Source organism: Aythya fuligula, chromosome 1 (assembly GCF_009819795.1).
Source record: "Aythya fuligula isolate bAytFul2 chromosome 1, bAytFul2.pri, whole genome shotgun sequence".
NCBI classification, from domain to species: Eukaryota; Metazoa; Chordata; class Aves; order Anseriformes; family Anatidae; genus Aythya; species Aythya fuligula.
In genome coordinates, this window is record NC_045559.1 from 23892958 (window position 1) to 23914195 (window position 21238).

General features: G+C 37.2%; 1 protein-coding gene across 2 annotated transcripts in view; it reads left to right on the plus strand.

The window, feature by feature from the left end:
• The window catches only part of CADPS2 (calcium dependent secretion activator 2), a 315329-nt gene that overhangs the window by 90822 nt on the left and 203269 nt on the right, over window positions 1-21238 (plus strand). For both annotated transcript variants that reach the window (XM_032193226.1, XM_032193218.1), the window contains exon 3: window positions 15162-15494. In XM_032193226.1, coding sequence (XP_032049117.1) covers window positions 15162-15494 — 333 coding nt within the window. The remainder of the gene's footprint in view (window positions 1-15161; window positions 15495-21238) is intronic.

Here is a 21238-nt window from a genome sequence, read left to right on the forward strand (position 1 = left end):
GTCTCCTTCTCTGGCTATATTTAAGGCCCGTCTGGACGCCTACCTGGGCAGCCTGCTCTAAGGAACAGGGGGGTTGAACCCAATGATCTCTTGAGGTTCCTTCCAACCCCTACAATTCTGTGATTCTGTCCTTTTCCAGCACACTGAAAGGGGTCTAAAATGGATGAGTTGCATAGCTAAGCATGGAGTGCAGCAATTCCTGTCCTTATTCTCCTCTGAATGGTTCCTTTCTCTAATTATGTAAGTACAGACTGAGATATATTCCTTTCATCTTTCCTTATTTTCTTGTCTCTTGTCCCACAGTTTTTGATGTCTACAGCAGTTTTGACCTTCTTTTCTCCTTTTCAACCCATTTGTTCTTACTTTCATCAGTGATGATGGGATTTTTTTTTTATTCTTTTATTTCTAGACAATCACAGTAGTTTATCCTAGTAGTTACTGTCTCTCAGCATTGCTGGTTTCCTTAGCCTGCATTGTGAACTCAATGCTTTAGCCCTTCTTACCCAACACCACCCCTCCACACACCCCAGAACTAAACAATTAAAGCTAAATAATACAGGGAAGGAGAGTGGCGGGTTAATTGCCTGGCTTTCAAAAAGTCTGAGGTAGGTGAATGTAGTGGCACTTCTGTTCAGTTTCCGGGAGTTTGCTGACACTTTTTTTTTAGTTGCTGAAACAGAGACAGATAAATAAATTACGGGATGACCTTTCAAGTGGCTTTGGCCCAATTTCTATTTGCTCATGTGTTTTTTTCAGCATTCAGTTGCACTGGCAGAATATATAAACTAGAAATCAAAAAGTGATTCGGATGAGGCTAAGTTATGCTTTGGGAGAGTGTCCTTTTTTAAAATGAAAGTAGTGTGGTATGGTGGTAGGGAATAGGGACTGAAAGGATCTCAGTAGACCTACTCTGACTATAGCTGCCTGGTGTTATGCTTAAAAATGGAGATATAGGATGTTCATTCAAACAAAAAGCTATTAATCCATACTTGGGTGAAAATGGTTAGTTCAGGAGAGTGTTAATGGTAATAGGGAAATGAAATAGCCAATTCTTTTAATCTCTGACAAAATTAGCCCTGTGCAGTACCAATGATAAAACCTGTCACTTACCTAACTTCCACTTTTCAGTCAAGTGGAATAAGAATTAGAACCACAAATCACTCTAGAAGAATAATCAGTGAAGTGAAGGAATATTCTCTCATTGTGCTTTCCTATTTACTTGAATTCTTCTCAAATTTAACAGAAAGAATTGGATCCTATATCTGTGACCTAGAAGGACTGTATCCTAAGAAACAAACACTATCCTAAGGGGCAAAGTGCTGGTTTTGTCTTTATTTTGTTTAGCGCTAAACAAGTGCCAGAAAGCAGCAAATTGAGGAATTCAGCAAGTCAAATGGAAATGTGGGCTATTGATTTTGAATAGCTGTGTGCTTTTCTCAAGTTTTCGGGTACCAAAGGAGATAGGTGTGCATAAGCTAATCATCACCTCTGACCCAAACAAATGAGCGTGCTAAGTAAATGTTTTTTTCTAAGTCTTTCAGCATGGCTCTGTTTTCTACTCATTATTTTTATGTATGTATGCTTCCTTTTTGAAGCCTGCTTATTTCAGTCTTCGGTTTCCACTTTCTTCTTTCTGCCTGATTATTGTTATCCTTTTGTTATCCTTCACCTTCTTCCCTCATAGTCAGGGATGGACGCTTTCTGGAATTTGTAGGAAAATGAGCAGGACCAGTAGTGCAGTGACAGTGAGTTTTTCTTCAGTGGTATCTCCAGAGCATGCTATGTTGCACATTCACATTAATTGCCTTTTTCTAGCTTAATAGTAGCTAAAATAGACCCTTTGAGTTCTCCCTGCTTACAGCTTTCCATTAGCCCCCAAAGACAGCAGTTCTGGTCGTGCAGGGGATAATGCAAGATCAACATGTTGGGGAGAGAGTACTCAGCTTGCCCACTTAATGAAGAGAGGCAAGAAACTCAAAGCAATGAGTTCTGCAGTCAGTTTGTAATGCTTGCTGAATTTCACTCTGCTAAACAAGAAAACACACTTTGACAAGAAGAGGCTTTGCAAGTGACTTATTTGCCAAGTAGATGGTGATGGATAGAATCAAGGACAACAAGCATGCTGCAGCCTTACACGGTAGAGGAAGAATTTCCATACATGATTAAGACCTTGAATTTGTATTTCCATGCTGTACTGGTTTCGTGTCTGCAATAATTTCTGTCTAGGATAAGCTGGGAAAATAATCTAAGAATGAGTTGTTAGTAACTTCTCTTGCTTGGTGTGAGAGTTTACCCTGGTGAAACTCTTATAAAGCCCCTGGATCAAGCATATATCTAACTGCTTTCCAAAGGTCTTCCAGCAGCAGTAACAGCACTCGTAGGATACTTCTGGTTCCTTTAGCCAGGCCTGGGAAGGCCTGTTCTGCTACCTTTAACTGGTGTGGAATGGGGTAGGGACATGGGACACCTATTTCAGGCACTCATCTTCCAGGGCCCCACTTTATAAATTTGCCATGTGCTTGGGTGAGGACTGACATTTTATTTTCCAGTTACCTGTGTGATACCTAAGTCAAGGCATGGTAGGTAAAAATGCAAAACCGGAGAGCTGTGTTTAGTCTGCATACGCTGAAGTTACTGGGAAGTTGCCTCAACCTCATTCAGTTCACTTGTGGTTTCCAACTCCAGCAAGATGATAGTCTGGGTTTCAATGTCAGTTGTCTGTGATGTCAGACCTCATGGCATTGTCTACACCAGACTTACAACATCCTAGCCAGGAGGAAAACAATATGCAGACACAGTGTTTTCTTCCTAGCAGCGTGTCAGATGTCAAAGTCCTATTATTGTATGGAGAATTACTAAGACTTCTGTTAATTGCAGGCTGTTTCTTATGTTTCAACAAAGCAAGCATCATGTTTTTGAAACATGCAAATCTATTTCTGCAATCCTTTTACCTGTTTATCAGCTAGTTTCTCCCTGATACAGACAAATGGAAAACCAGAAGTTATTTTGTTTGTACTTACCCTCATGCAGGGTCTAGCATGAAGGTGCTTGAGACTCATCTGTGGGAAAGATTTGCCTCGGCTGGCTGCTAATGTTGAATATTTTGTTGTGGATCAGACTGCACAGAGCTGGAACCATGTGAATATTCACTGCATGTGTGAGCAGAGTCACAGAGAGGGAAGTTGAACTGCTTTGGATGTGTCCATCCAGTGCTGTTTGGAAACAACTTTCCTCCAGAGTGGCAGTACCGTCTGAGGGCCAATACCATGGTGCACAAAGCCCTTCAGCACACTGCAGATAGACAGTGAACTCAGGGACTCTGTTGGCCTTTAGTGCAAGGGGGGTGGGAGGGGCTGTACTTTTAAAGATAAGATAGTAGTGGCTTTAGGAAGTAGAGCTGTTACTAAGGTAATCCACAGCTATTCTCTTAGGGGCACCACTCTATAATTTGTTGTGTCTCACCAGGGTGCAAAGCCTCTTATTGCTCTTGTCAGCCTTGAAAGGAGGACAAATATGCTTGCTCCACAAGGGTGTCTGGATAAGTTTAATAAATTAATCCAGAAGAAAACATGGCTTCCGGGTGAAATAGTTCTGTGGATTTTTTATGGTGGTTGTCACTATAGCTGTGCTTGCTCTTGTTATGCCAGAGGCGCACACACTGCAGTACGTGAGCCTGCAAAATGTGTAGCCAGTAGGAACAGAAATTCAGGAAGACTTTGGAGAGCTGCTTCTGCCAATTTGAAGAAGGAGCCAAAGATACAAATCTCACTGCACAGTGATGTGTAATATGCTTACAAGTGTGTAGACCTAGAGAAGCAGCATGCATTTTAGGTTGCAGTTTTTTATTTAGGCTGATGGTTGCTGAGCTATGGGAAATGTCCAATGTGCAGCTATGACAATTGCCAAGAGACTTGAAGAAGTCCAGGTAGACCTTCTAAAAATTTTGGCTTTAGATGGTTTTTTTGAAACTCTACTCTTGACAAGATATCATTGCTTAATAAACTCCAGAATGATAGGATAAATCTTATTAAAAAATAAATAAAAATAAATGAAATGTAGATTATACCTCTTCAGACAATGATTGTCCATTACTGTAAATTTGATTTCCCTTTCTCACCTTAACATAATATGGCACTTTAAGCAGGTTTTAAAAACAAACAAACAAACAAACTTTCATGTTAACCAAAATTTAGGATTTTTTACTTAAGCTTTTTTTTTTTTTTTTTTCTGGATTAGGCAATATGTAGTATACGTAGTATGTAGTATACTTTGGGGAGAAGAAACGTGATTAAAAGAATCATGACAGAATTACTTAAATGAAGAAATAGGAGTTTATTAGTTTGATCTCTAATAATTGAGCATCTTTTGCTTTTTCCTGAAGGAAAGGACTCTGTTCTGAAGACTTACACAAATAAAGTAGCTGTTTAATAATTTAATAGAAAAAAAAAAATCAAAACATTGCCTGGAGGATATTTCTGGGGGGTGAAGTAGGGGGAAGAAGATTTGCAGGCCAGTCTTCTAAATGTATATATTTATATTTATAAAGGTAAAATATACTTCTGATTTCAAAATACTGAGCAAATTCAAATATATAGCTCAATTTCCATGCAGGTTCATCGGAGAACAGTTATTAAAAATAGTTGTTAAAATGTACTGGTAACTATTAGTCTCTTCTTAGAATATAAATGCTGTTTTAATGGCTAATGGAGTAAGGTATTTTTATGCTAGTTTAATAATATATGGTATAATATATACTAAGCTACTACATGAGGTATTGCTTTGGATCAAGAATCTTGTTTGTGTAGTCTGATTAGCTCATCCATCTAATCCTAATCTAAATAAAAACTTCTTCACATTTTTTTTTAAATAATTTCTTTACAGACTCACAAGTGCAGTAAGACCATCATATCTGAAACAATGATTATTTTTTTTTTTCTGCAGCCCTAGGGTATAGCAGCAAGCATGTTGGTTATAGTAAGTGTTAATTCTTACTAGGCATAAGCCTTGACTTCAATGCTGGAAGCTGTTGTCCGGACTGTCAGAAGCGTTTTGCACCATCATGAAAGCAGCCCCAGTGGTCCATGCTATTCATTGTACAGTTTAAGGAAAAACAGAACTACTGAGCAATGTATGAGCAGATCCCAGAGAACATTGCTTGTGGCAACAGCTGAAGTATTTTTATTGAATGTGGAACACGGAGGACTTTAAGAAGTGGGTGAGAGCTGTTGGCTGTGCTGAGAGTTACTTATGAGCTCGTGTATGAGAGGTTTTGAGGATTTGCTGCAGAAGCAGCAAAGGTGCTATTTGACATTGCACAGTAAAAAACTTGTGCTTTGTTTTGCATCAAGTAACATTTCAAACACAGTACGTGACTTAAAAAAAAAAAGAAAAGTAAGAGATGGTGCATGTCATGTCTGATTTTTAAGAAACTTCATTCAATTCCTTTTAGTTCAATTTTGTCTTCTGTGGAAATTTTAGATTTCAGTTTAGCTCTGAAAATCGTTGACCCTTTAAAAAAATACCTTCAATGTATCATAAACTCAGGAGTATGTACCTGCCTGCTCAGTGCAGCACAGGAACATGATTATGCATTCATCCCCCACATACATCAATTAGCACATCGAGTCTGTTGTTCAGTGTTGTTTTCCTTTGTGGGAAGTGTCCTGGCAGCATAGAATTTCTGTGTAAGCTTTTCTTAGTTGCTGTTTGTTGCTCAATCTTTCCTAGATTTCCTTTTTTACAGATATACTTCAACCATAAAGCTACAAGAAGAAACCCTGATAATCACTTCTGTATGATTCCTGCTCTGTAATACTTCTAAAAATGCTTATATTAGCTATCAAACTACAAATCAAGTCTTAGGTTCAATGTATTCTTCAAGAACTTTATGTACTGCTTCTTTTCCCAAAAAAGTGTATTTTGTTCATGAGTAAAAGTCATACTTTTCCCCTGACTTGTGTTTTTCTGTTAACTTCAAGAAGCATGTTGGGCACTTGAGCAGAGAACCCATCAGAAACCTGAAAAGCATTCACAAATACGTGTTCCCTGGACTTCCATCAAAGTCCTTTTTACCCTTGTTCAGTCTTTATCAAAGACTTATTTCTGCTCATTTATATTTTTGAATTTTAATTTCTAATACGACATAGTTACTATTAATATAATTTTAGTTTTATTTCAAGCAAGCTTAAAATAATAAAAAAAAAAAAGCCCTCTAATATAAGAACGACTCCTTACATACAAAATGACCTCTGTGGGCTGAAATGGGGGGAAGAAGATTTGCAAGCCAGTCTTCTAAATGTATATATTTATATTTATAAAGGTAAAACTGATTTCAAAATACTGAGTAAATTCCAGTATGTAGTTCAATTCCAAATATACAAAATGTCCTCTGTGGTTGAACATCTATGTCTGGAGGATTGAGTTTTCCTGAAAAATCTCCTTGGAGAAAAATCCGTATCTGACAACCTTTTTCCTACTGTGAAAGAAACCACATTTCTTGAAAAAGTTCAGTTTTAACAATAGTGAATTTTAAGGATAGCCCAAACTTCATTTGCAGTATATTGTGATGAAAAGTAAGTTTGAGACTTAGAAAACTAACTAGCTGGCATATCAGTTGCATGAGGTGGTGTAGGGGACATAGCGTGTGGCATTGAAGTAAGCTTATAATTTGTGTGTGGAATACCATTTAAAAACTCCTGAAACACTTGAAAGGTAGAATGAATGATGCTTTCAGAGGCTAAACATTGCTTACATGTGTTACAATGATGTGCTCATTACTTTTTTTCAAGAGAAAGAGAAGATTAAAGGTTTATGTGGGTGCACTGATATTCAATGATTGTAGGATTTACGTATTGCATAGTAAGTAGCAGTGTCAAATGGATAAAGCAAGAGGCAGCTGCTACTTTGGGGACAGTGGGTCCATCCTCACTACCTCTGTATAACCCTCACCAAAATCTTTTGAGTCTTACTGCTCTGCACTGAGCAGAGGTGATTGGCATAGGAGGTTCAGCCCAGCTGCCCAGGGAGGTTCCCACCAGCTGAAGGGCAATGATGGCACCATGGCTGGTGGCAGTTGGGTGAAGCAACCCAACTCCCAGCAAACTCAGCCCTGTGACAAGCTCCAGCTCCATCTGGGAGAAGTGTCCTTACAATGTGTTTCTTCTTGGCCAGGAGAGGGAGGTTACAAAATGAATTTGTCTGCTGCACCAGAGTATTTTTGTCCTCAGTGGTGTTCTTCTGTAGCAGTGCTCCCAAGGGGCAGGAAGAATTGGCAGCAAGTTTGCCAATGGCACCAAGCTGTGTGGTGCAGTTGACATGCTGGAGGGAAGGGATGCCATCCAGAGGGACAGGCTTGAGAGGTGGGCCTGCATGAACCTCATGAAAGTCAAAAAGGCCAAGTACAAGGTCCTGCATCTGGGCCAGGGCAACCCCCAAGTACAAATACAGGCTAGGTAGAGAGTGGATTGAGAGCAGCCCCAAGGAGAAGGACCTGGGGGTGTTGGTTGACAAGAAGCTTAACAGGAACTGGCAATGTGCACTTGCAGCCCAGAAAGCCAACTGTATCCTCGGCTGCATCAAAAGAATTGTGGCCAGCTGGGTGAGGGAGGTGATTCTCCACCTCTACTCTGCTCTTGGGAGATCCCACATGGAGTACTGTGTTCAGCTTTGGGGCCCCCGGCACAAGAAGGACATGGAAGTATTACAGTGAGTATACATGGAAGTATTACAGAGGAGGACCACAAAGATGATCAAGGGGCTGGAACACCTCTCTTGTGAAGACAGGCTGAGAGAGGTTGAGGGTTGTTCAGCCTGGATGTTTCCCCAGAGTTTTCTCTTACAGTCGCCTTCTAGTACCTAAACGGGGCCCACAGGAAAGCTGATGAGGGACTCTTTGTCAGGGACTGACTGCAGTGACAGGACAAGGAGTAATGGCTTTAAACTAAAGGAGGGTAGGTTTAATTAGATACTAGGAAGAAATTATTCACTCAGGGTTGGTGAGGCACTGGATCAGGTTGCCTAGAGAAGCTGAGGATGCCCCATGTTCTGGAAATGTTCAAGGCAAGGCTGGATGGACTTGGAGCAACCTGGTCTGGTGGAAGGTGTCCCTGCCAGAGCATTTTGTTCCAGGCTGGGAAGAGAACAGTGTGGGAAATGGCATGTGATGGAGTCATTGCAAGAACTTCACCGTTAGAGAACATGTCTGGAGTGGTGGTGTCTTCTCAGTGGCAGCACTGCAATGCTTGCAGCTTCTTAACAAGTTCAGGAGGCCAAGACAATTGAAGATTCAGAATAGGGCTAATTAGGAGGGGATAGGGTACTTTCACAAGCAAACTAAGTTTGCACCAGCAAGTGGAACAGCCAGCATGATCACCTAGAACTGTCCAAGTATAGGTAATGGAGCATTTACTATGGTTCTCAGTGGAGCAGAAAATGCTGTTAGAGATATGATTGGAAATATGGAAGACGTTTCATGTTTAATTTGCAATGGCAGACAAATAATTGTAGCAACAGAAGCAGGAAGCTACCAGGACTCCTGGGTGAACCATTATTTAGAGCCCCTCATTGTGTAGAGTTGCTGGGATGTTTTATTCCACCTATTACTGTGCTGGAATGTGCAGGATACCAAGAGACGCCAGAATTTAACAGAAGTGAAAAAAGCTATTAGATAACTTGAATTGTGTGTCAAAAAAAAAAAAAAGATAAGGGAGCTGGTTCAGATGCTATCTAGTGCGTCTGGGCATCTGGAAGTCTCCTGTCCCAGAGACGTAGTGTGCATTTTGAGCTGTAGCCACCTTTTCCATGAGAGATGCACTGAGCTCTGGCTGTTAAGGTGTAAGACGTGTCTAGTATGTTAATGTGATCTCCTCAGAGCTGCAGGAACAGCAGTTACTGTCAAAAACAAAGAAAAATTTCTAGCTGCTTTTGTGGCTAATGAAAGTCCCACTCCTTCTTTCCTTAATGAAGAAGAGAAACTCAGTGCAGTTGTGCTAGTGGAAGGTGCACAGGGGCCAGCTGTGTATGAGTGAGGAACTTCCTTTTCAGTCTGATAAATCAGTTTTGTGGTCTTTCTGTTCCTCCTCAGTATTCTGTTGAATCTGAAAAGATCAAAGGAATTTTAGCTTAAATAAAATCCTGTGTTTTGTTGCTACACACAAGTTGTGCTCAGAACATACATGTAAGAAGCAGTAAGTTACAGCTGAATTAAGTTTGTCTCCAATGGATGACCAGGACTGACTTGAAGGCTTTTCTATGTGTGTGTCTGCCAGTGTGGGTATATACATGAATAGTTCCATACTTAGACATGTGCATTTTTATACATGGACACATCTATATCTCTAAAATTAACATTTCAGTTTTCATGTGGTTAACAAGAAGGCACTTCTGTTTTTTTTTTTTTTTTTTTTTTTTTTTTTTTGTTTTTGTTTTTGTTTTTGTTTTTTTTTGTTTTGTTTTGTTTTTTTATAAAAAAATTGTGTTCCTTTAAAACTTGCTATCTAAAATGAGGCATTTTTATTTCATAGCACAGGATATAGTACAAATATATGTGGTGGTCTGCAACACCACAGATTTATATGATAAACAACATTTTTTGCAATTAAAATATTGGGGCTTTGCTTTTTATATTTTACTTTAGAAGAGAATGTTAGTATGAAAGTGATATTTTGATTAAAAATTTTAATGTATATATAAATAAATATATTTCCATTTTGATGTAAGATACATCCATTTGGAGTGCACTTTTTTGTTTGTTTGTTTGTTTGGTCTTCTGTTTACAAAAAGGAGGGGAGTTAAGTCACTTTTTTTTTTTTTTCTCTTTTTCAAACTGTTTTGCAGAGTTTCCTGCCTGAGAATAAAAGGGCTTGTAAAATAATTTGATTAGCGCCAACTTGGTGCTTTGCCAGTTGGTATTGTGCCTAGAGCTGAATCAAGTTTTACCAAGAGAGCTGATACATAAGCAAGTAGCTGAAAGGTCATGTTTTAGTGGTATGTGTAGCAGGATTGCAAAATGTTATTTTTTAATAATAACACCACTTATACAAACTGGTAGAAACATTATAGATATTTATAACTGTTGTATTGTGGTTTTTTTCTTCTACGTGGGCTAAAAAGGTGACCTTAATAGAAAACTCTCTCTTTGGGTCTTTCAAATGAAGTAAAACATGTATAAAAGTTACTAACGTGTGGCCTAATAGACCTCAATTTAATCTTTTTACAAAGAAAAGGTGAAGGTTAGCTACAGTTTAGTTTATGCAAACTCTTCAGTGTATTGATGATGTTTTTTCTAAGCTTTGTGGAAGGCAAAAAATTATCGTGTTCGTGTTGCTTGCATATATAATTTGACAAATTTGGTAAGTCATTTGATAAGTAGAGTTATTATTCAGGGGGTATGTACTAGAAGAAAAAGCAGTCCTTTGTTTAATATTTCCAACATTTGAGTTTTAGGCACTCCTAAATTATGATTTTCATCACTAAACAGAAATATACTTTTATTGTAACTATCTAGTGCTACAGACTACTTTGAATTAAGCTGTTTACTATCATTTGCAACAGTTGAAATTTCACAAATATAATTATTGGATAAAAATGAATTTAAATCATACTTCAGTAGATACATGCAAATGACTGTCACTGTAATTATAAAGAAAGATGAATTTGAGGCAATTTTTTGTTTTGATTTTTAATTCCTTACTTGATCATCTTTCAATGGCTATGATATGATATTTATCAAAGACTGTAGTTATGGCTCCATCCAGGAATAATTAGAAGGACTATGAATAATGTGAATTGAAAAATTTTCTCATGATAGATGTATCAAAACATGGCTTTTAACAGTATTTTTTTTTTCCTGGAATGTAGTGTATGTTTTAGTAGAGCCTTTCTTTTCGGTGTTTGGTAGCTTATTAGCAGTAGGTAACATGGGGAGTTGGTGTTGATGTAGATTCAAGGATGCAACAATGACACTAAAAGTTCAAATGGTGACTGGCAAAGAGCATCACCTGAGAATTTCTTCGAAGTCAAGGAAATACTGATAGAAACAGGAAGTAATTCATTAGAAACTTTGGCTTTCGACAAGTTATTTCTAAATAATATAAGGGTTTCTGAAGATCATGCCTGATCTACTAAGTACAGTTCCCTGTAGAATTAGTTTCCTTTGTCCCTACAATAACTTTGTCTGATATTTTGTATTTTACATTAAGACATCTAATAATATTTTCTTTCCAGAGACTTGAGATAACATTTTAGCACTGGAGGTTTTGAATTATTAATTAGAACTAAGTCTCATGATCAGACAATCCAAGTATAGGAATAAAAGGAAGAACAGCTGACAACTCAGTGAATGCACTTAATTACTGTTTTGCTTTAGAGATATGTATCAACACAAATATTTTCCTTGTTGATTATTTGCATAACCTTGATGGATATGCAAATAATCCACATTGAAGAGAAACTAGAGGACTGTGTTAAGACCACTGTAAAAGTTTATGTATTTTGCTGCAAAAATGAATGATTTCAACAGAGTACCACCAGTGTTGTAAGGTGTGCATGTATCCTGATTTGTAATCTGAGTCTGGCTTCTGGAGCCACAGGTACTCAGTCAGGTGGCCTTTCTGGAACTATGGTGGAAACAATAACGCAATTGGCATGTACCTAGTGACCGAACATTGTTCGTATAGTAGCAACTCCTACAAGCTTCTATGGAGAAGAAAAAAATGGCAGGTATAAAATGGCTCAGAAAAGCTTTAAAACTGAGGAATTGAATCTCAGGAAATACAACTGAAGCAAAGGATTTTGCATTTAGCGTGAAGCGTACCATATGTATTTCAGGAACAAGACATTTAATAGCTTTTTAATGCATCTTATTGTATTGAATCTGAAGCAGATACAGTGTACTTATAACAGAATTTTCATTCTCTTATGGTTTTCTGTTGCAAACAAGGGCTTAAAAACAGAATCTTTCTATTAAAGTGTTACTATTATTTCTTAAGTATTGCAAATATAAGTAGTTCGTTTTAAAGATTGTTACTTTTTTTTTTCCCTTCAGGAAAAGTTGTGGTAAATTGCCACTCAAAATGAAGAGGGATGATAAGAGCTTTAAGCCAAATGGATTCCTTTTCAGACCCATCCAGATACTTTTACTAGTCTGTTAATTCACACCTTGGGTTTATATTTTGAATAATTGTCTTTAATCATACCATAGTTTTTGCTAAACAATATATTAGAATAATTTATGAACATTTAATTCAAATACAATTCATGATGAAACACTTCAGAAAATAACAGTCTAAGGTCAGATATATCCATTTAGCATGCTCGCTTGTATCTTATGTATTTAAAAACTGTTACAAGCATTTTCTGTTTGACTGGCAGCATCAATATTGATGACTCTTGCAAAGACGGATTATGTACATTGTTTTAAATGGTGTTAATTTACAGTGATCAAGTCGCTTCAAATTCTTGAAAGACCATGTTTGGTTTTATTTGAGTCTGAATCCTTATTTTTTTTGAATCCTTTCTTTTTTGTTGTTTTTCTCTTTTTCTGTTTTTTCTCTCTCTCTTTTTTTTTGTTCTCTTTTTCTTTTTTCTTTTTTGATGAGGGATATGGAATAGATACAGATTGTATTTTGTATTTGCACATACTGTTTTGCTCAACATCATTATGCCATTATTCTCTCAATGTTGCAGACAACAAATGTTACAGTTTCACATGTAAGTGCTGAAAACTGGAACAGATTTTTACTTACATCTCCTAGAAAACCAATTTCAAAATCAGAAATAAGTTTCTAATTATTCTTGTTTGTAAGTCAAGTTCTTGTGGCTTTTCAGCCCCTGCATTCTGAATTAATTGTTTTGAATAATATGACTGAAAGAAAGTAATGAGAGGTAAATAATACTCTGATGATTTTACAGTATGTATTTTGCGTGTATAAACATATATTTATTACAGTGATCCAGTTATATATGTTATTTATAAGATAATGCAATCTTGGATAAACATGAGGTGTTTTTTTTTTTTTTTTTTTTTCAGGGGAAGAGCACATAAGTATTCTCATTTTCATTCTTTCTTCTGCATCTGCTTTTTCTCATTAGGTATGCAAACTAACGATGGAGGATTTAATGCTGTTTATGACAAAGTGAAATAGCTGAAGTTAGTCTGGAGTCATCTTTTTAAAAAAAAAAAACATTTTTGTTCCATTTTCTTTTCAGTGAAGCTGTTGGAGGGATGAATTAATTGTAATTGCAGACTGCTGAAACAAGGAAAAGCTTAATATCCTTGTACCTGTTTTTGTTGATAAGTTTTATTGCCAAGTGGAATTTCTGACTATTGTTTGCTTTGAAAAGAGATTCAATATTTGTGTGGCATTTTAAGTAAATTAACTTCATCATTAATTGACAGTAACCATGTCAATTCTATTTTAGTGATAACAGTTTCATCTTAGATGGTTGTTTTTCCAAATAAAGAAATTCATCATGGCACAAAGCACAAAATGTAAATAGAAGATACTGGTGATGTTTTAAGCTTTTGGGCCAAGTTCTCTAAGGCTTAATCTCACCCTTCAGTACAACATCAATGAGGATATCTATTAAAAGATTTATTTTTTTAGGTAGCTGCATTTTAAAAATTCTACAGGAAAAACATGGATCTACAGGAAAAGCACTGGGAATTTTAGGATATGGTTTTCTTGTCCTTTTTCCATCCTCATACTCTTCTCTGCTTAGCTTTTTAGCAGCTCTCCCACTCCTCTGTTTTGTCTTTTCCAGATGAATCACAGTAATATTTAGCGTGGTTGTTATGTGTACTGTCTTCCATAACATGATGGTATTTGGTGACACAACTCTGCTGTGCTGTAATCTCCACTTATTGCATTTTAATAGCTCTTGGTCACTAAAATCATCACCTGAAAGCATGTAGTTTTCTCTTCTTCGACTTCATGGCATCTGACTGAAGAGAGAAAATGGTCAGAAAGGGAAATGGATGGAAAGGGAATCTGTTTGACCACATGGTATCAAATATTTTCTTTGTGTTTCAGCTGTGCTTGAGGTGTAGGTTTGGCACCCTAGCCACCTCCATGCACCTGAGCCTTGCAGGCTCTAGGGCTCTGATCCATCTCTCTCTGCCATGGGAAGCTGACTGGTTCCATCCTGGGTGGTTCTTCCCTGTGGACCTGTTCAACACCAGTACGCAGTTTACGACTTCTGCAAGGCACATGTTTGTTGTTTAAAATGCTGGACATGCCACAGCTGTCATTTTTTTGTTGGCTGTATTTAGTAGAAGAACAGTGTAGTGTCATAAGACTTATTACTAGAAATCAATTGTCCATGCAGTGGATGGAAAGATCAAGCTTGCCAAGGTCAATGTTAGGAGAGATGAATGCAACTGCCCTTGAACACTGAAAAGCTCTTGCAGAATGATGTGATTCATTGCTGTAATTTGCCTTGTCATATTTTATAATGCATGTACTTGGGAGGTTTTTTGGTGTTGGTTTTTGTTTTGTTTTGTTTACACAGAGAATTCCATAGTTTCCAATATCGTACCCACAGTAGGAAAACCATTTTTTGCATTTTGAGTGTTTCTTCTCTCTATTGTTAATATTGATTGCAATAATTCTCTAGTGCTTCTTCTTTTTTCTTTCTTTTTTTCTCATTTTCTGGACTTCTGTCTCCTCTTCCTTGATATTCCTAGCTATCTTATAGATACTTTTTTCACTCATTATACTGCCAAGTTTTAAGACAATGTAGCTTCTTCATGAGTTACTTGCAAGTATCTTCAGACTCCTGTGATTTTAACAGAGGAAAGATTAATGAAATCTTGTAGGTAAGTTTTAAATTAGCTGTGGTTAATTTAGACTTCATTCTAGCTAAGCTATTGTAGAAGTACTTTACTGGCTACTTAAGTATTTGTTCAATGCAGAAACTTGCTTTATGAACATGTAATTATTCATTATTTATTCACGTGAACATGTATTACTTATTAGTTATGAACATGTATTTATGCATTATTTCTTCATGAAAAATGGAACAACCTTGACCTCCCAGCAAAGACATTTCACATGGGAAGAAAATATTAGCCTGCTATAATACCCCTTTATTAAGAGATTGTTTCTTCTCTGTGTCCATGCCTAACTTCTTTTTTTTTTTTTTCTCTTTCTTTTTTGCAAAAGGTATTTCTCAAGAGTGACAGAGTTGCAAGAATGGTTCACAGTGGAGGATGTTCTGCAAATGACTTTAGAGATGTTTTTAAGAAAAACATAGAAAAGAGGGTCCGAAGTTTGCCGGAAATTGATGGATTGAGCAAAGAGACAGTGTTAAGTTCTTGGCTAGCCAAGTATGATGCCATATACAGGGGAGAAGAGGACTTTTGCAAACAGCCGAATAGAATGGCCTTAAGTGCTGTATCGGAGCTGATTCTGAGCAAGGAACAGCTTTATGAAATGTTTCAACAGATTCTAGGGATCAAAAAATTGGAACACCAGTTGATTTATAATGCCTGCCAAGTAAGTATTGGTGCCATTCGGTTTTGTTGTGTTCAAAATTGCTCCCCCCAATTCCTGCCAACAGGTCAAGTGCTTCCTCACCTTGTGCAGAAGGCTTCACTTTTAAGTTTATCTCCATACTTCAAGGAAGTGAAGCCCCTCAGGATGGAATCTTTACATCAATGGCCACTGGAAAGTATTTGGAAAAAGGGTATGCTAGAGTATATGGTACTTATGCTACAGAGATCTCCTGAGCCCTTTTACAGTGTCACAGCTCCAGTGAGTTGTGTGATTCTGCAGAATCCTCTATAGTCTAGAATAGCTATGAATACCTATGTATAAATTACATATGCATGTTTGTGTTTTTATATACATCTTTATATATATATTTGTGTATACGTTTGTGTGTGTGTTTATACATCTTTAAAAGAAATTTGCTGCCATAAGTAGATAGATGATACATACTGAATTCTGGATGCTTGGCCATGCAGTGTATAAAACTTCAGTTTGTTGGAACTGTTCTTAATTCACGTACAGGTATATCAGGAAGCTAACCTCTGCAATATGCAGGTTGGTCAAGAAGCACTGACATCTTCAGGAATAATCCTGCTTATTTGAGTGTGGTTTTGCCTAATAGAACATGCAGGCATGAGATAACTCAGTTTGGAAAAGACCTCAAGAGATCGTTCAGCCCAATGTTGTGCTCAAATCAGGGACAGCTGTGCAGACAGACCAGGTTGCTCAGGGCTTTATCCGGTCAGCTCTTAAAACCTCAAGAATAGACTGCACAATGTCTCTGGGCAACCTGTTCCAATCAATACTTGAAAGCACACACAAAAAAAAAAACAACTATTTTTTCCCCAAAAGCATATAACCTGTTACTTACAGTAGAAACTGTATGACTTTCTCCCTCCTCTGGTGTATGATAATTGTTAAATCTTACTTTATATGTCACTGCTAATGATCAAAATCTGCTGTTGGTCTGTATTGTGCTAGAGGAATACAAACAAATATGACTGTACAGCTTTGAACAATCAAACAAAAAAAATATGTCCCTTTAATCTAGAAGTGGTTCTGGTGATATGGGCCACTAGGTTCTTGCACCTGTATGTTTGAAGGCTTTTTGGTTTTGGTTATTAATTATAAAATGTTGATGCAACAAAAGTGGTTGGCAAATATTAGCAGGGCTCTCTTATTCAGCAGTTTTCTATCTGTTCTTGGTTTATTACCTATGAAGAGACTGAAGAATCACAGCAACTCATTTTTGTCTTCTGTTGTGGTAGAATTTTGAACATGGTGATTTTCTTTTATATGTCGTGAATCACAAATTGAATAAATAATCCTGTGGTATGTAGTAAGGGAGAGAGGCTGTTTGACTGTGCTGTTGTGTGCAAAGATGACTTAATGGAGTGAAGACTCTTCTCTTCCTTTTTTTGGTGTTGAGCTGTGAAGGTTGTAAAAACTCCTGTGCAGGTCTCCAAAGTACACATCATTTACCCATGATTCATATGAGTAGTGAAGGATGGGAAGAAAAGGAGACATCTCTTTTGGAGCAGATGTAGGATCATCTACATCATTCCAACTAGGAAGAATTCTGGAATTCTTTGAGCATGTAGCCTTCCTGCTGTGAGTTCTAACATTCTGAAAGTTTTCATTTTCCAAGGCAAGCGTGAGATTACTTTGCTAAAGCAAAAATTGTTATTACATACTCCAACTGTGCAAAGTTGCTACTGAACAAATTTTATATCCTGTTCTTGTGATTCAGTCAAGCACATAGTACACTAAAGGTATGAAGAGAAAACTGTTACAAAGGAAAAGACAACAGTTGTGGCCTTCTCAGGAAGTGTATTGCAGGCAGCAGACAGTTTCTTATAATGTAATTCCTCTTCTCCCTTGGCAAAATCCTTTATTCCTCATTATAGTTCTAATAGACATTTTAGTTTAGGCTGTATTTTAATCCTTTCTATTGACAATGTATTTATAAAAGATGAGGTGATGTTAGACTCCTATTCCAGTCAGCACTTCAGTTTTCGTTCTCCCCTAGAAGTATCTATCTGTCTTTATATTAAAATGCTCACTTTTGTTTCCCTTTGCCACCGCTCTTTAAAATACTGGAGACTTGTAGATAATGATAATCAATAGTGTCTGGGAACAGTGAGATAAGTGAAAGTTCAAACAGATGTTAAAATTGTATTTTTGATAGGGGTTTTGATGAGTTGGCTTCTAGCCTGTGCTTCTAGCAGAGAATCAGATCTTGATATGAAATTCTGAATATCTTGCAGCTCTGAGAAACAGCTGCCCTTAACAGCAGATCTGTACAGTTGTAACTTGTGCAGAAAACTTTTTCTTATTCTCTCCCCACCCCACCTCCCCTTTTTTTTTTCTTATTCCTTCCAGCCCTTTGGAAATACCAAACTGAACGACATCGATGATACAAGTAAATTATCCCGCAGCTGCAGGGTTGGTAAGCAGACAAAGATGCTATTTGTAACAGTAGTGGTATTGTCTGCCAACCTCCTCCTCATGACTTCTGCCCTTAGAAACTTTTTACTGGTTGCCAGCAGCCTTTGCTCTCCAGCCTGTTCTAAATGGAGTGTTTAACTCTTAAACCCTTGGGCATCTTGCAGCAGGTCATCAGACAGTTCTGCTAGGGCATGGGTTGTTGCAGGCACACACAGGTTGCCAGTCTCCATCCTTTGTGTGAGGGCAGTGAGCAATTGTTCTCAATCAGAACAAGAACTTAATCAGCAATAAAATGAAAAATATTAGACCAGTTTTCTGACATTGCCAAGCACAGTCCAAACAACTGTGGGAATTTTATGTGTTTTTCTTTGAAGAACTAACTTCTTGTCACAATCTGTTAGCATATACTAAATGCCTATTTAGTATAGTCCATCTTTAGGTAGTGAATGTCCATCTTTAGGTAGTGAATGTTAACAGGGACCTTCATGTCAAGGATTTCTTCTGTGACTCCATTTTCAACTTCAGAACTTAGAGCAAGGCCAGCAACTGCTGCCAAGCATCTCTACCTCTTCATGATGAAAAGATTCAATTTTGGAAGTGCTAACATTTTCACCTAATTTTTATTTACATTGCATTTCCTTGATCTGTGTTTTATGATAAAGAGATGATTGTGAGTTAGCTGGGACTTAATGATCTCCTTGACTTGCTTTTGAGATGCTTGCCCACAGTGTGTTGTTATGGTTTCTTTGATTTACAGAGATCAAACATGATAAAGTCTGTCTTTGTCCTTTTTTTTTTTTTTTTTAATTAGTCACTGATGTGGAAGATAACTTTGCAGAAAGTCAAACTGAAAGTCAAAATCTAACTGCAGTGTGGTCATGCACTATTATTACATCACTCCACCAATACCAGAGTTTCCTTATCAGGTAAATCATAACTCCAGACAGAGCTTATTTTGTTTTGACAGTACCTTTATAAAGGTTGACTTTTGTTGGCTGATCTAAACCCCCTTATCTTCAGTGAGAGGGGAGATTTTCATAATTAAATAATTCTTTTAAGTCACATTATCTCTTCTGACAGGTAATAAATAATTTTGAGAACAAATCTGTTGAGTCTTTTACTGTTGACTCTTTGGGAATCATCCACAAATTAGGAAATAGCTTTCAATGGTACTTTGCTTCAAACCATAATTTTCTGTTTAAAAGTTTTGTAACAAGCTCCTGGTTCACATCCTTGATTATTTATAGCTTTTTCAAGATGTATCTCTTTGTATGAGTGTCTAATATTGAGAATTATGGACAACACTGTATTTTCCATAATAAATTTTTGCATTTTTAATTATGAGTAAAATTTCTGTCAAGAATTTCTCCTGAACCTAAGACTACTCACGGTGCTCAGTACAGCTGGGCTTTAAGGATTCTTTCACCCACAACTTCAGTAAAGTCCAATTAATTATATGGTTTGGGAAATAAGTAAAATTAAAGGCAGTTCAATTCACAATTTGGCCTTTGTGTCTTTTGAATGTTTGCCATTCTGTACCTTGGCTTAGTAAGATCCTGAAAAGGAATGCGATTATCTCACAAATCTCAGATTATCAAAAGGAAATTCCCATAGTTCTGTATATTTTTCTAAGAAACTTTTATACCCCATATAAGCTACAGGGACAAGTGCAAATGTTTCAAGCATGGAGAATGATACTTTTCTACAGAAAATTTCAGTGTTAAATTTGATACCGCTTTCTTGGAGTAATGGAAGAAGTGTTAAGGTTCCTTTAGGAATGTAGACTAAAGCTTAAACACATTCTCTCTCTCTCTCTTTTTTTTTTTTTTTTTTTAAACTTGAGACAAGGCACAGGAAAAATGGTTTGGTCTGTATATTGCAGATCATGTGCTGCTATGCAGCATGTATATTTGAGTCTTTTCAAAAGAAAAGACCCTGGCTCTGTGAGGTATTTTACTGTGACCAAGGCTTCAGCTAAGCCAGTATCTGGTCAGATGATCAACAAGGACTGTCATTACTTATTTCATGATAAATCCTACCTAATACAACAAAGTAAACTGAAAAAATGTTGGGAAGGTCCACTGCTGTAATTTAAAGGTAGCATCAGGTATTGGATGAGTTGTCATCACTGGTGTTTCAGAAGTCTCTGCAGTGCTTTTACCCTTCCTAAGCTATCCCTGCTCTACTGTTTAAAAAACATAAAGTCATACCTTGTTCCTATCATCTGCTTTATGGGTAAGATACGCTACCTTCAAGCATTATTCAGGTAAGAGGTTACTGCTGGATAACCACTGCAGGCTCTAAAAGCTGAGTAGGGTTTATTTGCTCTCTCAGTAACCCACAGCTTTGGGGGTTTTGACTACAGAGGAGATGGCAGATGAGGCAGTAGTGCTGGGAGAAGTTGTCCGGGCTCTCAGTGAGCAGAAAGGACTGCAGAGTCCCCTTGACAGAGGAAAGGCAGAAAATCTAGGGGACCGTGGGAGGCTATAGAGTATTCCACCTCCTAAGAAAATCAGGTGTTGACTGCATTTTTACATGATAAATGTGAGTCTGGAAAGTTTCTGCACACAAAAATGACCCAATACTGATATGCTGCCTTTCAGAACAGGTCAGTGTTTTAAAATTGCCATATGTGTCTGTCAACCTGAAAAGTGTTTCATACCTTTGATGTCAGAAGTGTTCAAATGTTCACACTTCAGACTTGTTCACACATCAACTCTATTGGTTTCTAGTACCTGTAAATACAAGAATATATCTTCTTCCATGCCCTCTTTTTCACAAAAAAAATCTGCTTTATGATTGATTTTTCCATTTTCTTCAAGGGGAAAACAGATCTGCAGCTATCTGTGCTTGAATGAGAGCAGAATAATTCAAACAAAATATTTTAGTGGAAAAATAGATAATTTCTCACACGATCTTCAATATTTTCTCTTCATGATATACCACTCGATATATACTCGAAGTTTAATATAAAGTTATTTCAGTGTTTTTGCTAAGCTGCTTCATTTGTCTTTTACTTCAATTTGGGAGGTCTTGCTCAAGACAGAAAAGATGTGATACTTTGGAAAAGAGTGCTGCAACCTCAAATAGCCCTGCTAAGATCAGTTCTGGAATGAAGCTGTCAGAAATCCAGAACTAAGCTGGTTTGAATTTTCAGCTTAATAATGTGAGTTCTGGTGAGAAAGGAAGTCTTGGAACCCCCAAGTTATAAAAGTTTTAGCTTCTGTAAACAAAAGCATTTTTTCCATAATAGCAGAATGTACTTTGGAAAAAAGTGCCTGATTGCCCCAAAGTGTGTTGGT